The sequence below is a fragment of the Ciconia boyciana genome, chromosome 2 (genome assembly GCF_034638445.1).
Source record: "Ciconia boyciana chromosome 2, ASM3463844v1, whole genome shotgun sequence".
Lineage (NCBI taxonomy): Eukaryota > Metazoa > Chordata > Aves > Ciconiiformes > Ciconiidae > Ciconia > Ciconia boyciana.
The window spans coordinates 142825498-142844630 of NC_132935.1; the positions used below are offsets into that span (position 1 = coordinate 142825498).

Sequence of the window (19133 nt, forward strand, 5' to 3'; positions counted from 1 at the left end):
CAACACCACACACACACTGAGTAAATCAAGAGTAGGCTCTTCTATTTACACACAGGCTTGAAACATTTGCTTAAGAGTTTTGCTGAATCAGGACCAAAACAAACATTATGTAAACCTAAAACAGTTGATGGCCACTTTGAGTGACAACTTAAATATTCTATAGGGTCAAACCAGCAACTCTTTGAAACCCAAACAGTACTTTAACATTAGCTGTTTAGGTCTCTGTCCTTTCCTCTTCAAAATGGCAAGTATGAAATTTTTTCAAAAGATAGAAAAGTACATATACTCACGCCTCCCAGCATGCTCTGCAGAAGTCATGTCCACAAGGCATATCCACTGGGTCTTCAAACACAGAAATATTACACATACAAATGTCACACTGTAGATGAAAAAAATACTGCTGATTAAGAAATACCCTAAAGCCTTTCATACTGTTAGCAGGACATGTTATGTTGGAAAATCTCAGCAAAAATTTAAAGTGCTCAGTAGGGGAAAAAAAATCTAACTGTAACCAGAAAAAAAGTTATTTAAGCTATAGAAACAGAAATGGGAAAGATTAGGTATCTCTGTTCCTATACCTCCCTATCCAAACAGCACATTTTGGGGTGCCTTCCACCATGTCCTCCAGCTCAGTAAGTACTTCACCCTGCAGAGCGCTGGGACCTCAAAGTTGGAGTTCTAGGGACAAAAGGGACCTGAATTTTTCATCAGCTTCAGAGGCAGCCAGAAATGAAGTTTGGAGATGACAGAGGCTACAGGAAAAGTTTAGCATCTCACACAACCAGATCCAAATCAAGGTGGAGCAATTTGGTTGTGCAACAACTGCAACAATTTTATGTAATGATCTACATAAATACTATTTTTGAGGCTTTTGATCAAAATAAAGAGTAAGTTAAGCTACAAATATTCCAACAGAAGATACCACTGCTGAATTTTATACAACCAGATACTATAGAAAAAATAACATTGAATATTGAGACCCTTACTCTGAAAACATTTAAAGCATAGGGATGAAACTACTCATTGTTTGTGGTTAGGCATGAAAATAAATATTCATGTTCTTCAAGGTGTACAAACAGATTTTTCTTTCCATTGGAACAAAGATTCCATGAAAATTTAGTTCAACTTTCAGTACATTAGATAGTACATAGATACACAGATAGGACATTTTTTAAAAGTTAGCCTATGGTAAGTTGCTTTTTAAAAGCACTTGTGTTACAGCCAAAACAAAATCAAACCAAAAAAGTCAGCCTTTAAACTGCAAAACTCAATGAAGACATTTATTGTTGTTTCAGTCATTTCACCTTATCGTCTTGCCAAAATTAAATATTTTAGAAGTTGACAATGCATCAAAAATGTTCACTATTAAATTTATATGAGTTTTCAATTTTGTTTAAAATGTAACTTTAAAATAAGGAATTTCATGAAGACCTCAGTTCAAAATATCAAGTACAGAACATTTACTGGAACAGTTTTAATTATAAGATAGGATGTAAATGCAAAATCTGAAAAGGTGCTTTATAGCTTGCTGTTTTATTTTATCTATTCCTTTTAGTTTTAATTTTCCTGTCAAAATGAGAGACTTCAGAAAAATATGTATTATTTCATAAACAACATTTTGAAAATATTCTTTTGATAGCTCTTTGTAAGATTTTTAAACAAACAGGAATCCTAAATGTATAACTCTGGATGTGGATTTAGATACGCTAGATCTAGAATGGCAATCATATCCAAACCCGCATTCCTGGCTTATGGACCATCAATGAAAAACAAAACACAATGTAAAACTGAAGACATGTAACCTTTCATTACACATTTTAATTAGGAAATATTCCTGGACAATATTTAACTGCTAATGTAAATAAATGTACGATAATATTATTCCTTCTGTATAGCTTCTTTTTCAGCATTTTACAATTAAAGAAATAAAAGACTTCTATGCAGGAATGCAAAATCTTAATTTTAATATGAGATCTAGGGATGATCCATTTGCAAGACTGCATATAATATTCTAGAAAAATGCTTAGGTCATGGAACAAAAGTTTTATAATGCTGCAGCTGCGGATTATTAAAAAGAGAACTCTGTCTTCCAAAAGAACCACACTGATTTGAATGAAAGGCGCTTTCATATTTCAAGTTTGCAATAGCCTTGTAAACTGCTTGAAGCAGCCCACACATAGTAAAAGTAATTATAAGCTTACAGTACATTAGCGGGCTGACATTTCAAAATGCAGACAAAGAGAATTTTGTTTTCTAAAGAAAAATTTTTCAAAAGGCAGGGTTCACAGCATTGAGTACATTCAGGGAAATGGATACAATGAAAGTGAACATCTTGATAAGTATAAGGCGAGAAGAGAAGCTCAAAAGAGCCAAATGCACTGATGTGACTGTAGCTGGCTAAAATGCAATTTTGTGAGTGACAGCCAAGGTGAAAACAGAGTGCTTTAAAATTAGCCAGATGCTCGATTGTGTTATTATATAGAAGGTTTAAGGTGTCAACTTCTCTGTTCACCACTTTTGGAAAGAGAAACACTTTGCACTTTTACAAACTTATTTTCAGAATGAGATGACAACACAGCTCTCCTGTCCACGTAGGTGTGCTGTGTTTAGAAATAAGCTCTTTTGCCCTGCTAGTTTCAGACCTATTTATAAACTTACCACAGTTGTCTCAATGTCTCCTGGTGAGGGGCTGATTTCATCAGGGGAAGTTACAGAAGAGCGAGTAGTGCGTGGGGTTCGTGGAGAAGGGAGTGTATCCCATGCATTGTATCCACTTGGAGGGGGAGTTGGCATCTGAACCCCTGAACGCTGGCAGCAGCTCTCTGGATTAGACATCCATGCTTCAAGTAACTTCTCCCTGTCCCAGTCTTCAATAAATATACAGATACAGAAAATTATGCAGCTGACAATGTTTAAAATATATTTTGTAACTGTACCCTCAAAAGAATATATAAACACTAAGCTAAAAAATTTAGAAATAAATAAATATGATAAAGTGTAAGTGAATGGAACTTTAGACATTAAATTGTACAGAACACATTCCAAGATAATATATAATGCAATGTATTTATGTAAATAATTGCATCGCAAGCATCTCCTTTCCCTGTAACATCAGTCTTAAATAAAATTATTTTTATTATTTATTTACAGCAATTGTAGTAGCTAGGAGACTCAATCAGAAACCAGAACTGCAGTGACTTGCAAAGACAGACCAGATTTTCATTTTCTCTTTCTATGAAAAAAGTAATTGTTCAATATGGATTTACTTTTACCTATTGTGGTTTTTTAAGAAGATGAAGCCAAGTGCTACAAACGAAGGAAGAAGACTAAGATACAACTCGATTACAAAAAGATTTACAATCTAATGAGTTACCAGTCTTTATATATGCATATAAGTGATGTATTTCTGGGGAAAAAAAAAGAAAAACACCCCACCTGATTGCAAAAAATATTTCATATATTCTTACTACATTTTTATTCTATAACTGTTACTGAATGCTTTACTTTTATTCATACTTAACATTGCCCATTTATATACAAAAAAGAACTAGTGAAACAAATTCTATGATGTATGAAGACCTTTAAATCAAATCTTTCTTAATCATGGTTTGCAATGTTTTCTGTTTCTGATTCCTAAGAGTAATACTACAGATATCTTAATAGTGATTTTTTTCTATTAAAAATACTTTAAAGTTCTCATTTAAATATAAATCTATTAAATTCCTCTATGGATTTGAATCTAAAACCACCAACACTACACACAGATCAGATGAACTAGAATTTCAGAAGGAAAGAGAAATTTCCCAATTTTTTCCTATTGCTTTAAAGTTTGGGTTTTTTTAAATGTTAGGTACTCCCACTGGAAACCCTATGTTATTAACCAAAGATCTGTGTTATGCTAAGATACAGATAAAATTTGCTAAAAGTTTTCTTGAGCTCCTTTGTTTGTACTGTATCTTTACAATTACCCAGGGTTAAGACATGCTAGTAAATGGATTCCACCATGTTTTCTTCACTAACTTACAAGTTTTAGTAAAATATGAGGTAGTTATATTTGCTGAATTGCCTCTCTCTTATCCTGAAATCAACTGCTGTATAATGAACTAGAAGATAAATAGGAACAATGTTGAAAAAACACTTGTAGAAAAACTGTAAAGTTATTTATTTTCATGACTGCCATAGTAACATTTTTTTATCTTGGCTCTAACTCTACATACTTCTGTCTCTTAATTAAAAAAAAAAAAAAAAAAGAAAAGAAAAATACACTCTTAACTCTTACAGCCTGTGTCAGTAAATTGATATAATACGTTGTACGATAAAATAAAGCAAAGTTTGTCAGATTAAATATTACATGTCTGTAAACCATTAAAAGTAGTACATAAGAATGATCTTTCCAATAATTTAAAACATGCTTTTCATATATTAATTGTGAGTTAAGTTAAGATTTCACATTATTCTCTTATGAATTTCAAGATTAAATGCAAAAACATTACAGTTTGGCATTTGATGTTCTCCAATTGTCTAAGCCTTTGTAAATAGCTCAGTTATTCCCGTTTCTAGGCTGAACCAATTCTATGTCTTCACTTCAAATAAAATAAATTCTGTTTGAATAATTTCCAGTGTATTACTACAGCTACAGGCAAAATAGTTGACTTTCTCATGACTTGCAAATCGTCTGTGCTTCCTTCTCCGCACTGGCCAATTGCATTAAGTTACTGCTACATCACTAAGGCAACATCAGTAGAATGACCTTTCCAACACAGACTGATTTCTTCTCAACTTTCAACTCCTGCTTGCTAGACGCTGGCAGACATTTCTCCACCATTTACATCAACCTCACTGCTTTTGGACTTATTACAGACTGTGCTACGAGTCTGAACAGTATTGCCATCATTTTCTTCTTCAAAATATCTGCACAGGTTACAGAATCTGCCTACCCACTTAGTCAAATATTTAGTAATATTTAGCCTTAATGAGAGTATTCTGAGAATCCAAAATACATTATAAGAATTAAACAAATAATCAATGTTTAAAAAAGATATATGCAAAGACTGTGCCTTAAATATCATCAGACTGGCACAAGTTCATGTTGACTTAATTCAATGTTAAAAGGAATAGAAATACCAACTATTGAAAATAATGTAAAAGAGATGAGTTTCAGGTACCATACCTCCTCAAGAAAGTCTGCCAAATGTTGTGGGTTTAAAATAATATTTTCCTATTTCAGTTTTCCCTCTCCCTTTTATTTTCACAAGGAGCCCACAAAAATAATAGGGTATGAAAGCTTAATCCAGCAATACAGTGATGAGCATGCAAACCATTAGCTGCCTGAGTAGTTCCTTTGGCATATAGTAACAACGCAGATGCTTCAGTAAGCATAAGTTTTGAATCACTGAAGCAAAGCCTAAAGCTTCCACTGAGTTTAGAGAGGTACTTTTGTCTGGAGCAAACACACGGAATTCAGTATATCCCCATTCTAACAATCCCAGTTTAAATTACATGACAAGAGCACAGAATGATTTCAGTGAAATTAAACTAGTTACAGATATACACATGGAAAAGTATACCCTGTATTAAAAGAGTAACTATAAAAATCCTTCAAAGGACATACACTCATATACTTTAAACCCCAAGGCAATTTCCAACCATTTATTACAATGGTCAGACTGCTTTTATTGAAAAGAAAAAAAAAAACAAAAACCACCCAAACATTTGATCCAGTTTTATACATAAATATATAGTGGCAGAAAACCTATGGTCTGACAAAAATAGGTACAAAGAATTTGACTTTTTTGACATATAAGACCATGGAAGTTCTACTTCTGTGTCTCTCACTAAAATAGGAAAGCTCTGTTTCTCCACGCTGCTTAAGTTAAAATGTCTTCCATTATAATTCCTAGTTTGAATCACTTTCCTATCAGCTTCCCTGTCTGCCTCAATGCTTTCTGACATACTGCAGCTGTACTTCTTTCTGAAGTACTGTGTGAACTGTTTCCTGGTATTTGATTAACCATTACTTCTCTTTTACTTGGAAATAAAAAGTAAACATACAACTGCAATTTTGATTTTGCTGAAAACAGTGTCTTTAGTCCTTAAGGTTTTGGATTACCATGTGCCCGAAGTAGAGCTTCTGCAGTAAAGAGCGGGGCTTGGAGCATGTCAGCAGATTCCACAATCAGCATATCCTTAAGCCTTCGCAGGTCCTGAAGTCTTAGCCCCTCATATGGCTTTGAGAAGAAGAAGAAAGACAATTTATGTCCAGTAGTATTTTCCAGTTAGTCTCTAATTCCATATTAAAATGAAAACATACAAAGCACTTTTACTGATCATCATCTCAACTGTGATGTATTATGTGACAAAATTTATTCATTGTGCAGACCAATGATCGTGCAAAGTTATATGGAAACCGTAATTTTACAATTTTTATACTATGATCTTTGTACATTTCAAAATCTAAAAGACAATATCTCTAGAGTTCTCCATTATAGTTGGAGGCCATGTTCAAACGATGAACTAGCCTATCATTGACTCTCTCTCAAAAAAAAGATAGATTTTAACAGAATCCAGCTGAATTTTGAAGTGATTAAAACTCAAATATTGTGGCATAGGTATGAGAATGCATGACTAGAATTGAACTAATTATTTCAGGGGCGAGCAAGAGAAAGGACAGGCTAACATATGTTGTATATAGATCCTCTGACACTAACTTTATACATGAATTGAGACCTGTTAACGTTGAACTGATCTGGAGGAGGACACATTGCAACGTTAGATAGTTAGAAGGGATACATTTGTGGACTGAATCAGGTACAGGTCTTTTGAGGCAGTATCAACCCTCACTGAAATGGAGATGTCAGTCATGAATAGGATAGATAAGACATGCAGTTAGAGGTTGACAGAACCACAGAATGGTTGAGGTTGGAAGGGACCTGTGGATGTCATTTGGTCCAACCCTCCTGCTCAAGCAGGGTCACCTAGAGCCAGCTGCCCAGGACCGTGTCCAGATGGCTTTTGAATATCTCCAAGGTTGGGGATTCATTGTACATGAAGATATCAAAATTCTCTTTGAGAAACAGTGGCCAACTCTGATAGGCCTACACAGTCAGAGCAGATCATCCAGCTGCCTTCCTGGCCCGGAGCTCCATCCCCTTATTATAGTGTTAAAAAAAGGTCAGATTAGAAAAACAAAAAGGCAGTAATTTTAGGATTCTGAATTAGCTCCAACCAAGATACTGGAGACGCATACACTTGTTTTGCAGACTCCTTTTTAAAACTAAGAAAAGAAGAACATGACAGCAAATAATATATTTGTTAGTGTTGCATAGGGAAAATGCCCAAAAGGTAGAAAGAGAAAAACAAGTGGGAGGATATGTACAGAGAATGGATACAGAAAGGGTATGCAAAAAAATTATTCTTACATGTGCTGGTTTTATTTATATAAAGGATAGCTAACAAAAGATTTAAAGCATTTGACATAAAACTGATAGGTGCTCAGGACTAATTGGGAACCTGGCCACCAAATGGCAATTGTCTTCATCAATGTGGAGAAGAAAGGACATAGAGCAGCAGCGATAACAGATAACCACAGTTAAGACCACACATCATTATTATTTGCTACCTATATTTTTATTTTATGTAGAACATAGTCCAGGACCCTCCAGTGCAAGATAATATGCACACACATGCATGCATACATACACAGACACAAAGCAAAAGACTGGTTCTGTCTTTGGAAGTTTACAGTCTAAGTAAAAGTCTACTGTGTGCATAATCCTTTGAGGATAACAAACAGAAGGTATAAGAGATGGGGAGAAATGGGTACCTGGGCTTCTAAATAATTTTATTCTTTTGAGACACCTACTCTAAAAACATAACATGCTTCCTACATTCTAGATATCATAATAAACCCTATAAAATGCATCTAAAACCATAACTGACTCCCACAAGGACCTCTTGTGTAAGCTAGTCAGTAATATAAACAGAAACTTGGATATTAGAAACTTTGTAATTAGCAAGAGTAATGATGCCACAACTCTGCACTGGGTCTTTGTCGTTTTTGAGAAAGCAAGAAAAGCAGAAGAGAAATGGACTGTGAGTGTCCTGACCTTTATCTTGATTGCCCAAGTTCAGGGAGTTTCTGTATGTCCTTCCATTGCTGATCATGCATGACTCAGTAAAGGACAATCTGGACATTAATGGCTTGCACTGAAATAAATCTGGGCCACTTGATTCATAGCATGCTGGAATTTGACTGACCTACTTAATTTCTTACAAAAGAGATCATTTATAAAAACATGTCAGAGAGACAGGGATACAAACAGCTGGGTGCCTGAATGATCAGAACTGCACGAATATGCTGAAAAAAAATGGAAGCAAGGAGTAAAACGTCTTGACTGAATCTGAACTGCATTTTCAATTGCAATTGTAAAACAAGTAGCTTTGTCAGCATAACAGTAGACCTTTTGAAGACCACATATATCATAAAAAGAGATGTCTTTTCTGTTAAACCTGCAACATACATGCATATTTTAGGACCTAGTATTTTATCCTGAACTGCTCAAAATTATATTTAACTGATTGGTTCTAGGTCAAATACTGGCAATTATCTCCCTTGAGTAACAGACTATTATATTATCTCAGCCGGAGCATTCCACACAACCCAGGAGGGATTTCTGGATCCTGTGTTTTTTAAGAATCCTAATTTTATCTTTTTAAGTAATGAGAGAAATATTTCTTAAGAATGTGTTTGAAACTTTAGACATTTGTTTCATAAAATAATACATAAGCCCATAGAAGAAGCTGAAAGAAAGGAAATTTTAGGCTGGCACTATTAAGTAGCTTAATCTGGAAATTCTAGAGTGAAGGCTTTATACAATGAGAACCCTTAAAAATGTTCATGTGTACAAGACACAGTCTAGTAGAGACTTGTGAAGACAGCCTTTAGTTATAAGGATGTCTATCCTTTATGTAATATCATAGAGGTTTGTTTTTAACTGCTTCAAACATTGATGACTTATCTCTGCACTGCCATATACTGTAAAGGATTTTAATTACAGCTCATGATGCTCAGAGACCTCCTTTAATACTCATTTATGGAGGAGCTCTTTATTGATATTTGCTGTGAAAAAAACATTGTTCGATATTAGCATCATCCAACTATATAATGATTTTTGAATATACTATTTGAGTTACTACTTTAACCCATTGGTGAGCTTCTCACTACAGATTTCAACACTTTTGTTTTCTCAAGAGCCCTTCTTTTTAAGTATTTTCTTCTTCATTTTTTACCACTAATATTTAGACATCATAAATTATATAACTGTTTTTCTCCTGAAAGTACCTTTAATATGTAAGCTGATTATTTTAACAGTTCATTTCAAACTATTATTATTTTCTTCACTTATAAAGTTCCATTAAAATAGACAAGGGCAAAGAACTCTTTGCTACAGTGATGACTGTATAATTAAATGGTGTCAAATACACTTCATGTAAATATCGTCCTTTATGGGTGGATGGAATTCTATAGTTAATGGAGTCATATATTTAAAAAATTATCTATACTCCATTTAACTCATTCAAGTATAAGTATATGCACTATATGTATATAGATGTGTTTATATCTTAACTACCTGTAGTCCGCTTCTCTCGTTTCACTTAACAAACCATTTTCTCTCTGTAGAGATGAAGTACAGTTTAATAATTTTAGATAACTATTTGTATTTATAATATTTGCATTATATATAATTTATATGACATCAATTCTGGAACTGAAGAAAACTGTTCCAATTACTATACACTCAATAAATCTGTGATAAACTCAATAGCACTGTATTTCTACAGTATTCAGTGGCGCATATATAAAATGAACTAAGAAAATTTCTTAGTTTGCTATTGCACAAAGTATTTCTATGAGTCTGACTGAGAGCCAAGACTGTTCCAGATGATCTGCTGTGAAGTACTGCTCATTCCCAGGTGTTTCTTATGTAAGTTTAAAACACTGCGTGATTGAAATGAAGGTGCCTGTTATCTTCCAGGGATACATCACCAAGACAAATACACGCCCATGCTAGAATAAACAGCAAATTAAAAGACTGTGCAAATAAACCAACCAAAATCTATAAAAGCAGTTTTAAAAAAATAATCAGTTACAGTCATATTATTTAGTGTAACTTCAATTCAATTAGGATAAATATAAACTTAGATTTTATATAACAGAGATTTGTTTTTTAGACTGTTCATCAACAAAGTAAGAGAAAAGGATCGAGACAAAGAAGGTCATCTGAAATACCCTCCTGTTTTCTAACACCCTTTCCACTGCCCACAGATCATAGATGGATCTTCTTTTGCTACAACTAACTACAGTGTTAAGAGAGTCACACTTTATACTCCATTCTTAAAATATTTAGCATTTCCATTTTATATAGGGAAATACAGATTATGTGTGTGTTGGTACATTGTTTTCCTTCCAAACTGCGTTTTGTAGAAACACACTTAACAATCGTGTTTGTGTTTCAAAACTATTAGGGCCTGTTTGCTACCCATCTTTAACTGCAGTTTCTAATTTGATCACTAAAAATGTTTGAGGTGTACTAAAAACAAAGTAAAACAGAAATGTTGTTTTAAAAGTATGCTTCAGGCAGCACTGTAGTGAAATGAGATTTTAAAAGGCTGGGTAACTGTATGACGGAAATGGATTTTATTCAGAAACCCTTGTGGAAGCAGTAAACTGAACTGCTGGAAGACGGACAGCTCTTTGCTGTCAGGCTCTCAAACTTGAAATGTGGGTCTACTCATCTGTATTTCTTAATGGCTTGAGAGCCTCTGTAATCAATGAAAGGTATGTGCAAGTTCTTTTTCCCACTATTACAAGTGTTTGAATTCTAAACATGAGCACTCACATAATTCCTTGGTAATATTTCAATGTGAAGAACAACACAAACTGGTTCTCAACATCAGAAACAAAGCTTTGTTATTACTCTGAATACACACACTTAATTCAATGACACTGCACAGAGCACTACAAAAATCTTTTGCTCTGTATTAAAAAGAGGATTATTTTCTGCTGTAAAAGTGGTAGGTCTGAAAGGGGAGGTATTGGGTACTATCATTCCAGATACTACTGTGCATATCAGAAACGCCGGAGTTAAGCCCGTTTGGCTGTTTTGCCTGGGAAGAAATCCTATTCATGGTTTTCAAATGTTTTATCTTTTCCTCTAACCTTCATTCAAGAGATGAAGTGACTTTGAAAATGCATTCCTTGGTGTTCTGAAGTTTTTTAATTCTTTATGAATTAATTGTTTGTGTTTTGGAAGGATGTTAAATGGCATCACTGAACAACTACAATCTAAATGCTATGTTAAACAAGCATTTTGCACACTTGCTTCCCTCAGTGTTTAATATTTTTTTAAAATGAAATTGAGAGAAAAAAAGTAGAGGACCATCTTTAAGGGGCGATTTTGCAGAAGGATCACTTCTCATGCCGCATTAAGATAACAGCTGCAGGCATCACCATAGCCAGTGGTAAGTGCAGCTTTCACTGCCCATCCCAGACATTTGTCCACAGACCTGGAGGGTGAAGGCATGTAGTCATTTGGATTGCAGCCCAGTGCTAGTCTTTCTAAGGCTGGTTTTTCTCAACTGGTTTTGGCCAATCTGAGGGCGAAGATTGAAAAATGAACTTCCCCTGGCTACATGCTCTTGGCATCTCTCTTGTGCTAGCACTTGTGCTGTTACAGTTATACAAGAAGTTAGAGAACTTATCCCACTGAAAAGTCACAAAGAAAGCAGGTTAAAAAAAAAGAAGGGAGCACATGAAGGCAGAATTGCTCTATGTGAAGCCCCAAGACCACCATTCGGTTCCAGGCTGACATTTTTCTGCTTGTGAATCTTTAGAACATGTGGGAAAGCTGCCCTGGTATGTCAGATGGATCTAGGACTGCAGGCCTGCCTGCATTTCAGTTCTCACGCTCAACAACTTTGCTAAAAACAAGTCAAATGAGCAACAGAACTGTATCTTTTAACAGCCTCAATGAAGAGACCCCAAATTAACATAATTACCTTTTACTCAAGTCTCTTGTAACTATCAAGTCTTTAAGTTGATTTTGCTTTGAGCATCTACCTTAAACAGTCACGAGACATTATTTTCTCTTGCCGAAGCCTGTTCAAGTGGTTCTTGATTTGCTGCACCCATATTTGTAAGTTCACTATTCTCTTAGCTGTGCTGGTGCATATGCCAGCAAACCCATGGTACAAATGTAATGATAAAAATTATTCAGGTTAAATAAAACAATTACATATTACCACTCTTTAAAACTTCTTTTAAGCCAAATCATTGCTATGATCCAGTCAACAGCTTAACCATCCAAACAGTTCTACTTGTACAACCAAAGGAATGGTAAACTGCAATCATGGCAGGAAACTGCAGCAGTCTTTTAAAGTGGTTTTGCCAACAGAGAAAATATAATTTCAAACTATACTCTTACAACAATTTCAGTGTCTCTATATGGGGATATTCAGAGAAACTAAAATGAATTAATTACATTTGTTATTTCAATGTACAATTCAAGTATATTAAACCTCATCTCAAAACCTCCCATCTGGGAATAAGCAATCTCATTAAGCTTGTTTATATTTGAATTTATTCAAGAAAATTAGTCAGAAAATGAATTGAACAGTACAAAGACTTTCTTACTTTGAAATAAAAGTGACCATGCGTGGCATTTTTCAGGGAAACAGCTGATGTGATCTAAGCTTACTCATACCTAAATCTGAATGAATTTTCTAAGTGCCATTAGGTCATAAGTGGGCTAAGCTAGTAAAAGGCAAGGCCACGCTACTTTTGAAGGGAGTAGCCATACAGAAATCTATTGCCCTTTAATTTACACAGAATTACTTAATAATATTTACTGAATCATATAATTTATCTATGTATTCTTATTTAGAATTTTAGTTAATTAAAATCTGATAATGGATGGGGGAGGGAACTTTTGCTCAGAGTCATTTTGGTCAAATTGTCCTTACCAAATCACAGTCTTCTGTAAGGTATACCAGAACTCAAGCAAATTTGTGTGAATGAATTGTCTCTCTCTTTCAAAAACTGTCTTCAAAATAACACCACCTGTTATTACCTGTTTTTCATACAAGTTCTGGTATGCACTAGCTTCAGGCATCAAGTTACAAAACAAGAAAGTAAATGCACTGTTTTGAAATCCTGCACTACTCAGCTGGTTTTTGGTGACATTCAACCCAGCCTCAGTCTAGGAAGATCCACCAGAACATTTTCCCTATTCTATCCCACAGATTTTCTCCTTTTCAGAACTTCTCCTGCCCTCATTTTTAGACATAAAGGCATCTTAAGAAATACAAATACATAAAAAATGTTTTAGAGCAACTGTTTCCCAGCTTACTGGCCTCACGGTATTTCCTCCAGCCTCGCAGCCTGCAACACCTTCAAAACAGTCCACATAATTAAGTATATGCATAAAACTTTTCTTTAGTTTTGACAATGTATTTGTTATGTTCTCTGAGCTTAATTTGAGAGCTATAAAGAGCTGTGTTAAAATCAAATGGTTTACAAATACACAGTATAAAGTACAGTACCTACTGAAATACTTTGCAGAATTTTGTCACAATGTAACTGCTACAAATATAAATGTGTAAAATACTCCAAATTTAAAGTATCCTCTGACCTCTTTTTTGTCTAAAGCAGCATATTCAGCTTCAATGCTTTCAGCTTCAGGATCACGTGAAAATACCATTCGAGATTCCAGGTTAAGAGCCAGCTCTTTGTGGTGTTGTTTCTCTGCACAGTCACATGGGGTATCTTTATTTTCATTTTCTGCAAACAAATCTCCACCATGTTTTACTAGAAGCTGAAAAGTAAAATGGCAAAGTAAATAGTTATTAACTACCAACTCTAATAATACCCTGAAGAAAAGACATGTCAGTTAAGAAGAGAACAAAAAAAATATGAACAAGGAAAACAGAAAGAAGAGACAAATATAATAGCAATGGTCTTTGGGAAACAAAGATTCTCTGTTGTTACTAAATAAATTACTGCGTGATTTCATACATAATTATACCTATAACCACCATAATTCCATGGAACCACAAAATCTCAGAAATATGTTAAAAGGCAACGCTGTACATTATGTCTCTGTTAGGTTTCAAACACTAAAATTCTGCTCTACTGATATGGTCAGTGCTCCGTAGAAAATGAGGGGCCTGAGGTCATCAAGCACCTGGCAAGATGGAGCTAGATACACCTTTAAATATTATTTATCTATGGGTATAACTCCATCATTCTTCCCAGCACTGGTACACTGGTGGTGACAGAAAATGGGAGAATCTTTGGGTAGGAGGGAAGATGGGGTACCAATTCACAGATAGCACGACAGAGCATTCTAGTAGCTCTACCTTATTTTTGAGGACATGAGAAAAGTGAAATGAAATAATTCTAATTCTAATAATTCTAATACGGTCTAGTATTGTGCATTTCACCAACCTCGTCTCTTGCCAGTAACCCACCCAGAAATGCAGTCTCTATCCAATTGTGCTGCTCTCATTACCTTGCCAACCTTGCCTCCTGCTATAAACTGATCTGATACAAGCAAGGACAACAAATGCCACAGATTTTAAAGGCCAACAGTGGACCATTTTTCTGATTTATTATGACATCTTTATAACATGTGCTAAACTTCTAATGATGGAGCACCCAGGACAATCATTCACTTCTAAAATGATTCACACTATTTCTAAATAAAACTATAATCTATAAACATTATCTTGCCTTCAGACCATGATGGCTGTAACAACACTATCCTGTGTTTTTAGCCAGGATATTTCAAAACTCAGCTTCTAATTTTTATACATCTAAAAAAAAAAAATTTCCCCAAAATGATCTGTTCTCCACATAAACTTTTTAGATCATTATCAGTCACTTCTTACTTTTCTCTTCAGCAGATCGTATTTCCTTCACCTGTCACTGTAAAATACAGAACGTATTTTACAAACCTGGAATCATTCTTGTAGATTCTTTGGAAACTTTTCACACATTCTCCAAAATAAAAAGAAATGCAAACCCAAAAATACCACAAACCAGTGCAATAACAAGATTTAGATGAGAAGATATTAGTGTCATTAAGTATGACACCCTATTTTATCTTCATAGCAGAGTAACAGGCGGAAATAAAGATAGTACTAGGATAATTATCAAGATACCCAGCCTACAGTTACCTTCTTCTATCTAAACTTCTTAACATTGCCAAAACTTTGAGTTTCACATTCTGTCTGTACATTTTAAACTCTAACAGAAATTTAACTGAGGCAACTAAGGCACCTTCTGAGGAAGAAAAATAGTAAGTATACTTGAAAGAACACTCCATAGACCTATGCAGCTCAAAATCTAATCCGCAAAATGAGGAATATGTAAATCAACAAGTTTTTAATAATGATGCCATAGTTCTCTGGAAGCACTGCTAAAAAGGCTTGTGTCTCTTAAGTAATTAAAAGGAGATTAATAATTTAAATAATCAAATTAATAATTTAAACAATTGCAAAAATGCCATTTACTATCCCAAATATGCTCTGATAGAGTGGAATATATCTGCATAAAATCAGATCATGCTGAATAGCATGAAAGTTAAGCCTTTTTTCTATTCAGTATTTTGAGGTAAGCACATTAACTTTGCCCAAACTATCGTTAGCACTGGGTTCCACACAGCTGTTCTGCTCAGAGGAGAAATTTAACACATGTGAATGGAGTAGCATCAAGACTGCACATTTGACTATCAACTCTGAACAAATCAACTAGTAGGTGGTTCACTCACAAGGGATTATGTTTGTTTTTTCCTTTCCTTATGTGGGTGTGGTGGGGACAGGGGGATACAAGGCTGGAGCTTTCCTGAAAAGTTATGGAAAAAGGAAACGATTGAAGAGGAATGCTGCTCTGAAGTGAGAGTAACCACCACAAAACCGGGCAAAAGGCGCTCCTGGGGATTCTAAGTAACCTTCACTTTACTGGAGAGAGGGAAGATGACTTGAGGATTAGGCAAGTTAGCTTCTTATCTCTTTTTGTTTTGTTAAGAATTTTAATCCTCAAATACTTCCAGGAACAAAGAGATCATTGTCAAATTCCTTCACCAAGCTCTGTTTCGGCCTTTCCTAATGCAGTGTTCCTGTGCATAATCCTGTTCCTGTTGAAGGAATTAGAAGGACTACAAACTATACTGCAGGATTTAAGACACCTCAGATACTAATCTTAGGATCCAAGGTCCTCTACCCTATGGTAGGACACATAACAAAGTTTGAACTTGGGGGTGTATTCTACGTTTCTAATGTAGAAACCATGACTAGTTAGACTACATAAATGTGTCCAAACTCTGGCAAATAGCGATCCACGTGGATCAGACTGTAAATTCTTCAAAGACAAACTGAAAGCAAATTAGAGTCAGAAATAGTTTAGTCAATTGAACAGTATGTATTGTCATGATAACATAACCCAGTTTATATAATTAAATGGGAAACTAGCAGTCTAGTAGCTGGATTCATCTAATGAATCATATCACAGACAGTGAGAAATAGAACGATAATTTGTGAAGAAACACAAACCATGAACTTTCATGATGAGTTTAAAATCAAGTGATTTTACAGTCTGCAATTAAAAGCTGCAGCCTGGCTCCAGAACCACAATTTCCTCTGCAGCAACTGTGATTCTTTCCAACATTGTAGTCTGCCTGGATCCTACTGTGTGGGCCCACTGGCTTCATGCTCTTGAAACTGAAACTTGTGAACAACTGTATCTACCTCTAATACCACTGTATAGCCCCATTTGGGGGCATGAAGGCAGAATGATTAAGGCAGAAGACTCCTTGCTCAAATCCCTTGTAAATCTGAAGTCTAAGTTACCTGGGGATCTGAAGTGTAGAGAGGGAGATAGAACACAAAGAAATAAGAGTTTCTGTGGATAATATAATTGTTCCCCCCCCCCCCCCAGTATATATTGATATGGGTCCAACTGTAAGCACTTTACAAATCAGTGTAATAGACGTAATATTTCACAAATATGAGTAAGCAAGCTTGTAAATACCAGAAATTGAAATATGTGGGAAACTGGTTACTAAACTTTTCTTCTGTTTACCATTTCTGTACCAGAAGCAACCATTGTCATGTCAAATTGTTTCATGTGAGTGTTTTTCACCAACTTTGCTCAAAGAGGCTGTTAAATGCTAAATCCTGATATCTCCCATTTTCTGATATGACACGCACATTTGTCCTCTAATGTACAATAATGTTTAAAAGCAAATGGATCTTCTTGGGGAAGGCTAGATAGAACAACTATGACTGAAAATCCCTATAGCCAGAATTTATCAGGCAGCTGGATCAAACAAGTGGCATTAAAAAAGCAAACAAGAGAAAAGTACACAGTCCTTTGCAATTAATATTTTTGTTTGTTTATCAAATCTAAAAAGAATTAAAAGTTGACAATCAAGATAAAAGCAGTATTAACAAAGATGTAGGAGACAGCCTGATGTTTGTTTACATATCAATTGCATCAAAAGAGGCACTAAATCAATCATATAACCATACAAAAAGAAAGATTCATTCTAGTTGACAGGAAGAGCAAGGCAATACCTGTGTGTAATTCAGTTACCATTTACATAATTAGCTGGGTCTGAGTATAATTCAGCTAGCAAAGACTGCATGGTGACTTGCCTCCCTGGTGAAAAGCGTGTAAATAATTTCTAGGGACATGCTGAAGACAAACTGCTAGCATGGAGCTTAAGGAGCTGTAACAACATGGGGCAGAGAAGAGAGAAGGTACAGGGGCAAGATTCAGGCTGTGCTACTGGAGGTTAAGTATCAGCATCTAACAGCAGCATCCTCTCAACTCCTCTCAGTACTGAGCAGGGGAGCAGAGAGACAAGAGGCTTAAGTTATAGCACAGAAAATGGCATAAGGAAGCTGAGTTTCCATTCATTAGAAGCTCAGAAAACTAGGAAGGATGATCTTTATACTAACAGAATGAAAGAAGTGTTGGCTATTGGAAATAAAAAGACACTATCTGAGCCTTTAAAGAGGGGACTAATGAAAAAACAGAAGATAAAGAAGAGCATTCACTTCAAGATGGTGCACAGCTAAGGCTGGGGAATTGAAATGACAAATTTTAAATGAGAATTTTCAGACAATATCTGGAAACTTGACAGAACACAATCAGTGTAACAAAGTAATACCACAGAACATACTATGTGAGAATCACAGAGAAGTTGACAGTATTGGAAGGGTGGTGCTATTTACCTTTTTTAAAAAAACAAAACAAACTCACAGATAAATAAACTCTGTCAACAAATACCAGAGGATCCCGGTAGAATGCAATTCTAGACTTAAACAAAAAAAGCTTTGGTGACCACCTGACCAAAATTGTAACAACAGAAGTGACATGTTGACCAAGAACAGAAATGCTGCAAGGACAGAAACCACAAAAATAAAGGGAACTTCAGTCACTGCATCTCCTAAGTATATTGAGAAGACGCTATGCTAATACATGATGCTTAAATTAAAATTTCAGACTACATAAGTGACTGAATAATAGACAAAATAGTTAGCAAACACATGAGAGAAGAAGCAACTCCTGACTTTGTCCAGAGTAGTCTAAAGACTTAATTCAAAATATTAACATCAAAGAACCACTCAGTAATGATGCCCAAAATGTACTTAGATTCACCATTCTTGCAGAAGCAGAAAAAAGACAAATAATCCACTGCTTACTTTCAAAAAGTGGTACTAAATAAAAGCATGGAAAAAAATTCTAGAAACATCAGAAGAATTTGTGACGGTAGAACAACGGGACAGAATCGTACGGGAATTAAGAAGCTGAAGTTGTCTCCAGATTAAGAATACGTAAAGAACGAAGTCTGGAAAAGGTAAATGTAAAATCACAATAAAGAAGGCTCTGAATGTTTTTTGAGCAGTATGCCAAGTGCATAACAACTTAGAATAAATAATTTTAAAACACCACACAGCAAATCTGTCAATGTGTTTGTAAAGCTGGTCACTGGACAAAGTGCAAAAGCAGTCTCAAATAACATAAAGCAGAAAAGTGACATGAATCGTGGAGTCCAGATTCTCTGTGGATG

At 35.1% G+C, this 19133-nt stretch overlaps 1 protein-coding gene across 4 annotated transcripts in view; it reads right to left on the bottom strand.

The window, feature by feature from the left end:
• ANKIB1 (ankyrin repeat and IBR domain containing 1) overlaps positions 1-19133 on the bottom strand; it is a 97356-nt gene that overhangs the window by 23637 nt on the left and 54586 nt on the right. For all 4 annotated transcript variants that reach the window (XM_072854279.1, XM_072854276.1, XM_072854280.1 and 1 more), the window contains exons 4-7: positions 13689-13871; positions 6110-6227; positions 2659-2867; positions 291-379 (exon numbers count right to left, since the gene is read on the bottom strand). In XM_072854279.1, the coding sequence (XP_072710380.1) occupies positions 291-379; positions 2659-2867; positions 6110-6227; positions 13689-13871 (599 nt within the window). The remainder of the gene's footprint in view (positions 1-290; positions 380-2658; positions 2868-6109; positions 6228-13688; positions 13872-19133) is intronic.